This window comes from Ictidomys tridecemlineatus, chromosome 2, assembly GCF_052094955.1.
Source record: "Ictidomys tridecemlineatus isolate mIctTri1 chromosome 2, mIctTri1.hap1, whole genome shotgun sequence".
NCBI lineage: Eukaryota > Metazoa > Chordata > Mammalia > Rodentia > Sciuridae > Ictidomys > Ictidomys tridecemlineatus.
This window is the reverse complement of record NC_135478.1, coordinates 43,683,256-43,696,265: the sequence shown is the minus strand read 5'-3', so window position 1 is coordinate 43,696,265 and position 13,010 is coordinate 43,683,256. Positions and strand designations below refer to the sequence as shown.

Genomic DNA, 13,010 nt, shown 5'->3' with positions numbered 1-13,010 from the left:
ACTATCTAGGATCACAGCTTGTGAAACCATGCCCACCTAAGATAAGAGTCTTCTACAATGTTTCAGAATCTTTCTACCCTTCTCAGTATGACAAAGGAGCAGGTAAACACCTTCATAAATTTATGTCCTGCTTTTCGGAACACAATGAGAAGGGAGAGGGATCTTTGCAACTGCTGTTTCCCAATTGCCTTCAGCTCAAAATAATCCTGAGACCAAGCAGCATGAAGAGAAGGGGGTCTCTGATCCCCTTATGCTCATGTATAGATATGAAAAAAGAGAGCTATGACAACCAGCTGTGGTCTGAAAGAGAAGAGCATAATACAATCCACTGGATTTCAATCTCAAAAATTTAATTCATCCTATAAACCATACAACTCAGTTGGAGTCCTAGAAATCCACTCCAACATTAACTACAATTCAGAACTGAACGTGTAGATTTTATAATAATAATATTGACTTAAACAAGGACAGATCCTAGAAGACCTCTATGTAATTTCATTAATAGGCAAAAATTAACTGGGTGCTGTGGCACACATCTAATCTCAGAAGCTCAGGAGGCTGAGTCAAGAGGATAAGGAGTTCAAAGCCAGCCTCAGTAACTTAGCAAGGCCCTAAGCAACTTAGGGAGATCCTGTCTCTAAATAAAATACAAAATAGGGTTGGGGGTGGCTCAGTGGTTGAGTGCCCCAGTACCCCCCCCAAAAAAGGGCAAAAATTACTAAAAATTCTAATAATTACAGGTCAGAACAAAAGACCTATTATAATCTCCCAAAGGCAAATATCTAATTTACTGAGATATCTATCATTTTTCTTCCACATATTTCACCAAGGCTGCAAATTCCAAATGTATTGGGGAAAAAAAAAAAAACTCTAGAAACATTTATACAGAAAAGAGAAAAATGCTTAAAATTTTTAAATGTTAAATCTCCCAAATCAGATCAACTGAACTAAATTAACAGGATATTAGAAGTAACCACAAAAGGAAAGGGAAGTGGAGTGATTCTGCTTTATAGAGTTCTAATTGGGTGTGGCCCAAGAATCTGAATGTCCTGGTCACTGTAAGCCTAAAAAGTTGTTTTGAAAGTAAAATATAGAAGGAAACCTGAAAGATGTCAACAATTAGGACCACATAAATGATACTTTGAAAGAGACTAGCAAAGTGAAGTTTAACAATAAGCAAACACATGATTTTTACACCCCAAGCACTACTGCAAGTACTTGTCATATTAATCCATATAAAAATAAATGATAGTCATGTTTCATAACTAGATTCACTCTGTTGTTGTTTCTTCTTTAACTCACTGTTTTTACAGTTAGGCAAGCTCATAAATTCTGAACTCAAAGTAAACTACATACTCTAAGTCCCCAAACATACCAATGTTGTTAATTTTCAATCTCACTATTTCAACAGTTTATTGTCCCCTGATGTATTATTACCTCAGCACACTGTAAAAGTTCCTTTAAGAAATGAACCAACTAAAATCAACTATGACATGATTAGACATCATTAAACCAGGAATCAAAATCACTGATTTGTTGGCTAAAATTGAGACTTCATTCTAATATGCCATTTCAATTAACTTTCACAGATTAAAATAGTAACCAGTATTCTTAGTATATAATTCAACAGAACACCACATGGAAAATAGTTACCTGAATTTGAATCTGGAAAAGACAAATAGCAAATATTGGTTTTCTGAAAAAGAAAACAAAAGCTATATATGCTGACATACACACATCAATAAAAACAAACAGAAATATAACAATAGATTATATGGAGCAATAGTTCTACTTACTTCTTTATCAGTAAGTTTGGAATGTTGAGGATAAATTACCTGGAAGAAAATAATTAATTTTGTTAGGCATAAACATTAAAGAATACTTCTAAAATTCTAGTTAACTGAGGTAAAAGAGCTGTAGGAAATACTTCAAAGCTAGTTGTGGTGGCACATACATGCAGTCCCAGCTACTCAGGAGGCTGAGGGAGGAAGATCATTTGAGCCCAGGAATTCAAAGCCAGCCTGGCAAACTTAGACCTGTTTCAAAATTTAAAAAACATGGGTTGGGGCTGTAGCTCAGTGGCAGAGCACTTGCCTAGCATGTATGAGGCACTGGATTCAATCCTCAGCACCACATAAAAATAAATAAATAAATAAACAAGTAAAGGTATTCTGTCGATTTACAACTACAAAAAAAATTATTTTTTAATATTAAAAATATGGGACTGGGGTTGTAGCTCAGTGGTAGGGTGCTCGCCTAGCACACATGAGGCACTGGGTTCAAACCTCAGCACCACATAATGATGAAATAAAGATATTTTGTCCACTTACAATTTAAAAAATTAAAAAATATAAAATAAAAAGGTAGCTTAGTGACAGAGCCCTGGATTTGTCCAAATAAAGAAAAAGAAAAGAAAGGATGAAAGGAAGGAAAGACAGAAAGATAAGGAAAAAAGAAAGAAGAAAAAAAGAATACAACAGGAAGAGAGAGAGGAAAAAAGAAAGAAAAGAAAAAAATCTAAGCCAGGCACAATGGCTCACACCTATAATCCCAGTAATTTGGGAGGCTAAAGCAGGAGGATCCCAAGTTCAAGGATAGCTTTGGCAATTTACCCTATAAAGAAGAAAACCTATCTTTCCACTGGGATCAACGTTTTAGAAAGAATCTGATTGATTATAAGAAGTAATATACATCATTAATTACATATTAAGAGAAAAACAAAAAGAAACAAAAGAATTACCTGAAGTTTAAAAAGTCTTCCCTTCATTCCCCTTAAATAATCATTATACATTTCTCGAGACTGGTTAGTTTAGTACCTTCAGTGATCACAGCACCTTCTGAGAACTACTGCCCCTTGGACTCTTTGAAAGAAGAAGGATTAAGGCAGAGCATCTGCTGTCAGAAAAAACACTATTCAACACCAAATCCAAAGGGCGTCTGTTCTATAGAACAATCCACTGCCACTTTATGACCATCCTGATCTTCTTAGAAGATGAGCAATAATTCACTAAAGTGACAAAAAGTGGGTACTCAATACTTGTTAACTAGCTGACTGACCCTATACATTCTTGAAGTACAAAAGGTATATTTTGGAACTGTCAGTGATACCTCTTCATCATGGTATCAATATCATAAGACTGATTTTTCAAACAGGACATCAGAGGTTTGGTGCTGATGGGCAATCTAAGATTGAATGTTAGGCCCACAACACAAACTTATATACACAATTTAGTCTTCCCTGTATAACAGGCAATGTTATAAACTTTTCAAGCTGTAAACTTTTCAATTCACAGTAAACATTCTGTAGTTCAGTTTTGGTTATTTGATGGAAAGAAACTTTAAATTCACACGCTGTCAAATCTACAGACTATGATTTACTATTATTCTTACTCTTAGAAAGTTCTTTCTTTAACCTTTATATATTAAATCCTTGTTTTCTAAATAATCAGAAAATTAAAAAATTTTAATAGTTATTTGTATTTTTAAGTGTACAGAGAAAAAAAACCTAACATTCAAAAAATCAAAATAGCCTAGATACAAATGCTTGAGGCATAGCAAAGTAAAAGCAGCAGGTAGAGGTGGGGTGATGAGTCCAGTTAAAAATATTCAATAGTAGTACAAATAATATGACAGGGAATTGAAATTTGGAAAACTATGAACATTAGCACATTTTCCTCTAATATTTTGTGGACTTCTTCTTATTCAATTCTGAGCTGTCTCTCAAACTGGGTTTCCCCCTCCCCCGTCCTTCAAATTGCGAATATTCCCAAAACTATTTGCTCCAAACAAAAATTCTATTTTTCCATTGAGGCTGAAGGTAGAGCTCAGGGGTAGAGTGCTTGTCTAGTTTGCACAAGGCCAAAGGTTCAATCCCCAGAAACACTACCAAAAAATTTTTAAAATAATTAAATTACAAAGCTATTTCTTCCAGGCACAGTAGCACATGCCTAAATTCTAGCTACTTGGGAGGCTGAGGCAAAAGAATCACAAGTTCAAGTTTAGCCTCAGCAACTTAGCAAGACCCTGACTCAAAATAAATGTCTTCAGACATTTTTATTTCTCAGTGAAAGAGCACATCATGGTTCAAACCCCAGTGCAGAACAGGGGGCTGAGAATATTTGCCATTGATGTGTGATGCTCTATTGTTATCTTTCAATAACTGTTTCCACCTGCTATTAATATATTTAATAATGATATTTCATATCATTTAAATATAAAATATTTATCAGATCTCTACAGTGAAACAGCAGAAAGATAAGAGAAACCAAGTTCTTACCACATATTTAAACCATAAATTCAACTGTCCTTTGGATCAGGCATACCTGAGGACTTTATAATAACATGAATAAATTCTATTTTCTTATTCCAGTTTGGGCTGTTTTTGTCACTTTTAACAGAAAGAAGCACAGTTGACTTCTTTCCTTGAGAGAAAAAGGTACTGCTAGAGTTTAATTTTCTAGACTTTAAATTTTCTTTGCATTAGAAAGGCATTTAAGGGAAGTCTGATTCTTTTCCCTATTGGCTATAATCCTTCTTGGTCCCTAAATAGAGACATTTGCTAAGGGTTAAATGTATCTTTTATAAAATGCTATGCCATTCTTAATTTCCAACTATATAAATCCTGAACTATTTATCCATTTTGTCAAAAATTGTTATTCATCACAATAAAACAGTCCAACACATCTCATTTGGCCATTCCTATACAAAATGACTGCTAAAAGGAAAGGACTTAATCCACTTAAATATAACACTAAAATCTAACTCTCACATCAAGTTGTGGTTCTTTTGGTTTTGGTACTGGGGGTTGAACCAGGGGCATTTTACCACTGAGCTACATCCCCAGACCTTTTTATTTTTTATTTTGAGACAGGGTCTAGGTTGCTAAATTTGGCCTCAGACTTTCAGTCCTCCTGCCTCATCCTCCCAAGTTGCTGGAATTATAGGTATGTGCCACTGTGCCTGGCTTAATATCATGTTCTTTATTTTTTTTTAGTTGTAGATGGACACAATACCTTTATTCACTTATTTTAATGTGGTGCTAAGGATCGAACTCAATGCCTCACATGTGCTAAGCAAGCACTCTAACATTGAGCCACAACCCCAGCATTCAAGTTCTTTTAACAGTCTTAGAATCATTTCTCTGATTCTTTTTTCTAGAATAAATACAGCTTTATAGAATACCTCTCCCCTTCTTGCCCCAAGTGCTGTGGATCCAACCCTCATATACTAGGTAAGCTCCCTAACACTAAGCTACACATCTAATCCTAGAATATCTTCTTGATGTTAATTTTTAAAGAAGTAATCCTTCAGTTCCGAAATCAATAGTAAATTCTCCCACAACATAAATGCCTTGATAAATAGTTACTGTTTTCTTCTGAGAAACATATTCTTCCAAACCCATAAAGAGTATCTCACACAAAATTCCCCTCTGAGGTCACATGAAACTGTGGTTGGCTTCTAAACTGAGAATAAATTTAGTTTTAAGAATCATTTTCAGGGTTGGGGTTTGACTCAGTGGTAGAGTGCTCACCTAGAATGCACAAGGCAATGAGTTCAAGCCTCAGCACTATATAAATGTAAAATAAAGATATTTTGTCCATGTAAAACTTAAAAGAATCTATTTTCTCAGGAAATCTGGGGATAAATTTGGATTCCAATTCTGAAATGTCTAGTCCATTTGGATGGTACTATAACTGAACTGCCTCCCTAAAATTCTGATGTTGAAAGCCCTGAGCCCCATTGTAATGAAACTTGGAGATGCAGACTTTGGGACATAAGAATAATTAGGACATAAGAACAAAGCCTACATAAGGCTAAGTTCCTTATAATAAGAAACATGAGGGGTTGGGGTTGTGGCTCAGCAATAGAGCACTCGCCTAGCACATGTGAGGCGCTGGGCTCAATCCTTAGCACCACATAAAAATAAATAAAATAAAGGTATTGTGTCCAACTACAACTAAAAAAATAAAATTTAAAAAAAAAAGAAACATCAGAAAAATTTCTTTTTATTATACCATGTAAGGACATAGTAAGAAGATGGCTGTTTGAAAGCCATAAAGAGAGATCTTAGCAGAAACAGAATTGACTGGCACCTTGTTCTTGAACTTTCCAGTCATATTAAACACAATATCTATCTATCGCTCCCTCTCTTTTCAGTGCTGGGTATCAAAACCAGGGCCTTGACCACCCTAGCTCAACATAAAACCTCTCTTTAAAAAGAGACCTAAAAGATGCTGCTAGTCACATACTGACCTTCTTCAGGATTCTGCTGTCCTTGGTCTAATTCTGAAAACTGAAGGCTCTCCAAATGACTCAAAATAAAGTTCAAATCTGGGAAGAGGTGGTTCAGACTTGATCTTAATTGATTTAGTGAAAATAATGATTTAAACACTTGAATTGGAAGAATGGAATTCATATTCCCTTTAAATCTTTCTTCCCTATTTTATGTTCAAGATTATACTGAACATATTATGAAACATTTTTTAATTTAATAATAAAATGAACATTTTCATTGATTTAAAAATAAGAGAGAAAGAGAGAGAGAGAGAGAAACCTAAAATAATCTACTATGTTTTGGATATGATTTGAGCATGTCCACTAAAGGTTCACATTCAGGGAACTTAGTCCCAGTGGGGGTTTTGAGGTGGTGGAAAATATCAGAGGTGGGGCCTGGTGGAAGATAATTAGGTCATGGGAGCCCTACCCTGAGAAGAGATTAATGCTGGTCTTGAGGAGCAGATTAGTTCCTTGGACAGGAAGTTGTATTAAAAAAGCAGCCTGGGGTTGGAAATGTAGTTCAATGATAGAACACTTGCCTAACATGCGCAAAGCCCTAGGTTTGAGTTCCAGCACTGCAAACAAACAAAAAAAGAGCAGCAAAGCTCCCTGACCCCACTATAGTCACTTTTTTAAAAAATTTTTTTAGTTACAGATGGACACAATGTCTTTATTTTATTTATTTATTTTTACATGATACTGAGGATCAAACCCAGTGCCTCACACGTACGAGAGACAGGCCCTTTGCCACTTGCTTTTTATCTTAATCTGCCCTAATATGTGCTTCCACCAAGATGCCATCCACCCTGTTGTCATATAGCTAGAAAGCCCTCCCAAGATTAAGCACATACCAGTGCCAGGTTGTTGAACCTCCAAAACTGTAAGCTAAATAAACCTAGTGTCGGATATTTCACTACAACATCAGAAAACACACTAATATAGAATTCTCTCTGACTGGTGCTATATTAAAAAAAAAATTATTAAGGCCTATCCAAACAGCCTTAGTATATCTTACAACAGATACCCATCAAAAATTAACAATACACGAAAATTGATCCTTTATAACTTATAAAAGACTCTAGAGTTAGGCAGGAATTCATTAAATGAGTAATACGGATATAATTCCTACAGGAGAGAGTGGTGCACATCTGTATTATCAGTGACTCAGAAGGCTGAGGCAGAAAGATATCAAGTTCAAGGCCAGCCTCAGCAACTTAGTGAGACCCTGTCTGTCTCAAAAAGAAAAAAAAAATTAAAAGGGCTGGGGATTTAACAAAGGGAAAGCACTCCTGAATTCAATTCCCAGTACTAAAAAAAGAAACAACATAAAAAAAGAAAAGTATGGTTGAATGCCCTATAATATCAAGTTAACTATGCAGTATAGAAAAACTGAAATCTATTTATTCACCTAATTCTAGCATAAAACTAGATAAGGAAGGGTTGGAGTTGTAGCTTACTGGTAGAGCACTCGCCTAGCATATGTGAAGCACTGGGTTTAATTCTGAGCACTGCATATAAATAAATAAAATAAAGGTCTATCAACAACTAACAAAAAAATTTTTTAAACTAGATAAGGATAATGGTTACCCTTGGGGAGGGAGAAGTGAGTGGTCATGATTGAAAGAGGACTTAAGAAATTTCTGGGGCAATAGTAATATTCCGTTTCTTGATCTACATGGTAGTTATATGGGTACTCTCACTTTATGAAAATTCACCAAATTACAGACTTAGGATTTGTGTGGTTTTCTCTATGCATGTTATAGTTTGATAGAAAAGTTTGTTTTCTTTTTAAAAGTGGAAAAATGCTCTAATATTACAGTATCAGAAAAGACTGGGCCTCAGACTCCAGCTCACTAAAAATCTAAGCTAAATTACACTACTGGAAAACTAATACTTTAAACATGGAATGAACAGTTAAGCACTTCCCTCAAAACAGGATAAAATTTAGAAGCAATTGTCAATGTTTCACATCACTCACTCTTACAGTAAATAGAAAAAGCATAATGTATTTGTGCAAAGGCTAACTGGATAAGAGGATGTCTCAGATTATCTCCAAGATGGGATTATATAATTTCATAACAGAATCATTAGTTATTAAAACTAAAGAAGCCTTTGTAAAAAAAAAAAAAATCTGGGGGGTATAAGTGGCTCAGGAAGTCACTTGAGGCTTTATCTTCCAAATCAAATAATTATATCAAGCTACTTAAGAAGTACTACCAGGTTGTGAGGAAACTTAAAGGCCATTAATACCCTGCATTTCCTCCTATTATCATGGCCCAATTTTCCTGATACTATAAAACTCCATGAAGTAGGCAATGATTAAGGCAACATCTCCAGAACACATCTGTATTAGGAACATGGTAATTGTCCACTAAATATCTGAAGAGAGGGCTCAGTGAGACACCCTAGCAACATACCCATTTCTTTAAAACAGTAAACTTCTGAGGATCAAACAGAGAGCATGGACACTCTGATGAAAAGGGCAAGAAACACGCAACTGCCTTTATTCTCTTCAAAAGAATAAACAAAGCACTGACATGTAATTCTTCTCTATTGTAAGCTTTCAATTTAGTTTGCTTCTGATGATTAAATCTAAGTCATTTGGAGGAAAAAAAAAAAAAAGAATCAACAGAAACTTTGCTAAGATAAAAAAAAAAATGTGGTGACACTCCAGGATCTACCTTTTTACCAGATAAGGAAGGAACAGGCAGTAATTTTAAAAAGCAGGAGAGGGATAGTCAATTCTGCTAACTGCTCTTTTAAAAATGGCATAAGTTTCTCTTTACTGGAGACCAGAGCTGGAATAGTCCATCTATACCCAAGACTATTTTATGACCCAAAATATTAAAAAGTATTTATCTTTAGGGACTGGGGAAATAGCCCAGTGGTAGAATATGTATTTACCATCCAGGAGATCCTGGGTTCAATCCCCAACACCAAAAGGGGAAAAGAAGACAAAGATTTATCTTCAGTTTACAGGGAAATTAAAAATATAGGACAAGGGACAGTATCTCATTATAGCTTAGTGGTAGAGTGCTCACCTGGCATGCATGACACCCTGGGTTCATTTCCCAATACAGTAGTCAAAAAAAAAGGAAGGAAAGAGACCAATAATCATAATAAAGTCTATAAATAAATTAATGATACTTTCCTGTTTTATATGGATAATTTAAGTGGTCAAAAATTCTTTTCAACAAGAAGTAGAATGCAAAATTTATGTACATATAAATAGGCTGTATCGTAAACTATCAGCAAAATGAAATCTAATAAACTTGATTCCAGGAAAGGCTTTTAATATTGATGATATACATGCATTCCAGGAAATTGTGTATCTTAAAAAAAAAAATCACTTGACCATGCTTGTATATCAAAATAGATTCTACTGTCGTATGTAACTAAAAAGAATTTTAAAACATATTTGTAGCAAAATAATGGGAATGGGTGATTAGCCAAGAAGAGTCCCATTCTGATTATTCAATTAGTCTATAAAATAAACTAATATATTGAGCAGGCATTCAATAATAGTCATCAGTTCTTACATGCATTCTCTCTTTACCTTCAAGAGTACTTGCAGGATGATATTTTCTCATTTTATAGTTAAGGAAAATGAGAGCTGATGAAATGAGAGCTGATGAAACTGGCTATAAATCAAGACAACTAGAAAATGTTCAAAACCCCAAAGGTTGGGCTCTTTTCACTAGATTGAAATTCTGTCCAAGAAGTTGATAAGTCATAGCCTTCAAGACAGAGAGAGTTGAGTGATGTTTTAATTCTTACAAAATCTGGGGACCAGAGTGGATCAGGCAGCAATCCCAAATTATGGAAACATCAACCTTCTGTGAAGTGCCATATAAAAGAATCTGAAAAATGGAGAACATCTCTAACATGTAGACGAAGGAAGCAAACAACCCTCTACATTGTGTAAATAATATTAATAACTAAATATTAAAATTCTATGAAGAGTCTCTAATGATCCAGCAAATTGTTTATGAAAATGTTTATCAGGGGCTGGGGATGTGGCTCAAGCGGCAGCGCGCTCGCCTGGCATGCGTGCGGCCCGGGTTCGATCCTCAGCACCACATACAAACAAAGATGTTGTGTCCTCCGAAAACTAAAAAATAAATATTAAAAAAGAAAATGTTTATCAGGTACATGTTTGTGGGACTGCTGCCCAACCCATGCAATCGAAGTGTCCGCTTCTATTGCAGAGGTAAGCCTAGGTGGCCTCTATTACTACTAATACTCTTATCTCCTGACCACAGCTGTCTGAACCAAAGAGGGTACTGACCTTTGCTGAGTCAACTGGATATTCTAGTATTTGCATTATGCTTCATACTGGTTCCAAAAGAAAAATGTAGATTTTGGCTAAAATTAATACCAGGTACCTAAAGTAAGGCATAAGTGAAGGAGTAGCAATTGAGGCTCTGTTTACAGAGAAAAGGGGCATCAGGATGGCATATGGAGCAGACATCCAAAGAGGAGCAGAAACAAAAAGACTGAGAGACAAAAGCAAAAGCCTGGGCTTTCAAAATCCCATGAGAGTGGGCTGGGGTTGTGGCTCCGCAGTAGAGCTCTTGCCTAGCATATGTGAGGCCCTGGGTTCAATCCTCAATACCACATAAAAATAAATAAGTAAAATAAAGGTATTGTGTCAAACTACAACTATTAAAAAATAAATAAATAAATAAAAGAAGCATAAATAAATAAAAATTCCATGAGGTTCATCCTTGCTTCCTGCACTTGGGTTTTGAGACTGACTAGAAGCTTCTCAATCAATCTCCCTTTACTTTTAAATGAGATTTTTGTTCACAACAATCACATTGATCCTTAATTAATGTAAAAGTTTATACAAGAGAAAAAAGCATAAACATAAATGCCAAATATTAACAGAAGTTCCCTCTTAGTAGTGGAATTAGGAGGGATATTTTCCAGTGTTTAAGATTTTCTTTTTGGGTCAAGTTTTCAACAAGGAGCATGTTACTATCATTCAAGAAAAAAAACATTTTTTAATAAACTAGACAGTTCTGGATTCAGATAATTCAGCCCTTACTATATAATCAGATAATTTCAAAGCTAGAAGTGCAAGAGTCTATAAAATCCAGGGAGTCTCAAACCTTATTTCAGAGGACAAGGATTTTGTGATGCTATCACTTCAGGGGAAAAGGTAAGTGCATCTCCTATAGTCAACACAATTTTCAATCTTTTCTCACCCTAAAAGATCTCCTTAACATCTCCCTTACCTAGGACAGGGCCTTCCACGGACATTTAATACAAGGTGAACCACTCTCCCACCCATCCAGGTCTTCAACCAATTGTATCTCAGTGGAAACCTGCTCAAAACATGGCTACCTTCCTCTGGTGTTTGGAAGATTCCAAGTATAAAAGATTCACTCTTCAATTATGCAGTTAAAAAGGGCAACTTCCACACCATAAAGAAGAGAGAAGCAGGGCTGGGGATGTGGCTCAAGCGGTAGCGCGCTCGCCTGGCATGCGTGTGGCCTGGGTTCGATCCTCAGCACCACATACCAACAAAGATGTTGTGTTCACCGAGAACTAAAAAATAAATATTAAAAATTCTCATTCTCATTCTCTCTCTCTCTCTCTCTCTCTCTCTCTCTCCTCTCTCACTCTCTCTTTAAAAAAAAAAAAAAAGAAGAGAGAAGCAGAAGTCAGTCTGTGGCAAGAATGTAGCATGAAAAAGACCCACAAAAGAGAAAAAAAAAGGACAAGATTTCTTTTTTTTTCCTGGCTCTGGGCTCTAGCCATTTTCCGAAGCTCCACTTGAATAGCCTTTACTCCAGGGTCCCCTTTTCTGTTTGAACTAGCTTAAGTTAGTTTCTGTAGGGGCTGGGGTAGTAGCTCAGTGGTAGAGCACTTGCCTAGCATGTGCGAGGAGGCATTGGGTTCTATTCTCAGCACCACATATAAATAAATGAATGAAATAAAAAGATCTACCAACATGTAAAAAAATATATATAGTTTTTAAAAAGTTAGTTTCTGTAGTCCACAACCAAATACACACATGTAAGCCCAATTTTACAAGTGATAAAACTAGGGCCCAACTTCAGAATGCAAAAGTCAGGAATTCTCTTCACTGAAAAAGGGAATTTCTAGGAAATAAGTGTTTCCCAAATAAAAACTTACATAGATTTGTTTCCCAGGCACTGTTCCAAATGCTTTACAAGCATTACTTTGCCTTACTCGCACAAGAATGCCATGATATAGGTAGTTGTCCTATTATAAAGAGAAGGAATGTGAGGCTCAGGAAAAAAAGCTAAGTAACTTACTCACATGGATTTTGGCAATTCAGCTCTAGATTCTAGGTTCTTGATCACTATTCCATACTATCATTTTAGTAGGGATTTAAGCTCAGTTAAGTGTCACTGTGTTTTTTTAATATTTAAAGTTTTAGGTGGATACATATCTTTATTCTACATTTATATAGTGCTGAGGATTGAACCCAGTTCCCTGTGCATGCTAGGGGAGCACTCTACCACTGAGCCACAACCCCCACCAAGTGTCACAGTTTATGCAATTGTAAGAAATCTACCAATATATGCTGTCAGGGCAGAACAGTCGTCTCAGTCTCTCTCAGGCCAAGGTTCAATGACTGCCTTTTTGATAACACAGGTGGGTTCCAGGATATTACTTTCCAAATTTTCTTTACACCTATTCTCTAATTAGTATTCCTCTTGAGCCCCTTTGGTTGTACATTATAGGATGTAGGGTTATAG

The 13,010-nt window shown here is 35.7% G+C and overlaps 1 protein-coding gene across 4 annotated transcripts in view; it reads right to left on the bottom strand.

Moving 5' to 3' along the window:
- Positions 1 to 13,010, bottom strand: part of Dennd6a (DENN domain containing 6A) — a 69,668-nt gene that overhangs the window by 54,307 nt on the left and 2,351 nt on the right. For 3 of the 4 annotated variants that reach the window (XM_021731323.3, XM_078038349.1, XM_005317235.5), the window contains exons 2-3: positions 1,797 to 1,835; positions 1,654 to 1,696 (exon numbers count right to left, since the gene is read on the bottom strand). The exons of the other annotated variant lie outside the window; for it this stretch is intronic. In XM_021731323.3, the coding sequence (XP_021586998.2) occupies positions 1,654 to 1,696; positions 1,797 to 1,835 (82 nt within the window). The remainder of the gene's footprint in view (positions 1 to 1,653; positions 1,697 to 1,796; positions 1,836 to 13,010) is intronic. 4 annotated transcript variants of the gene reach the window in all.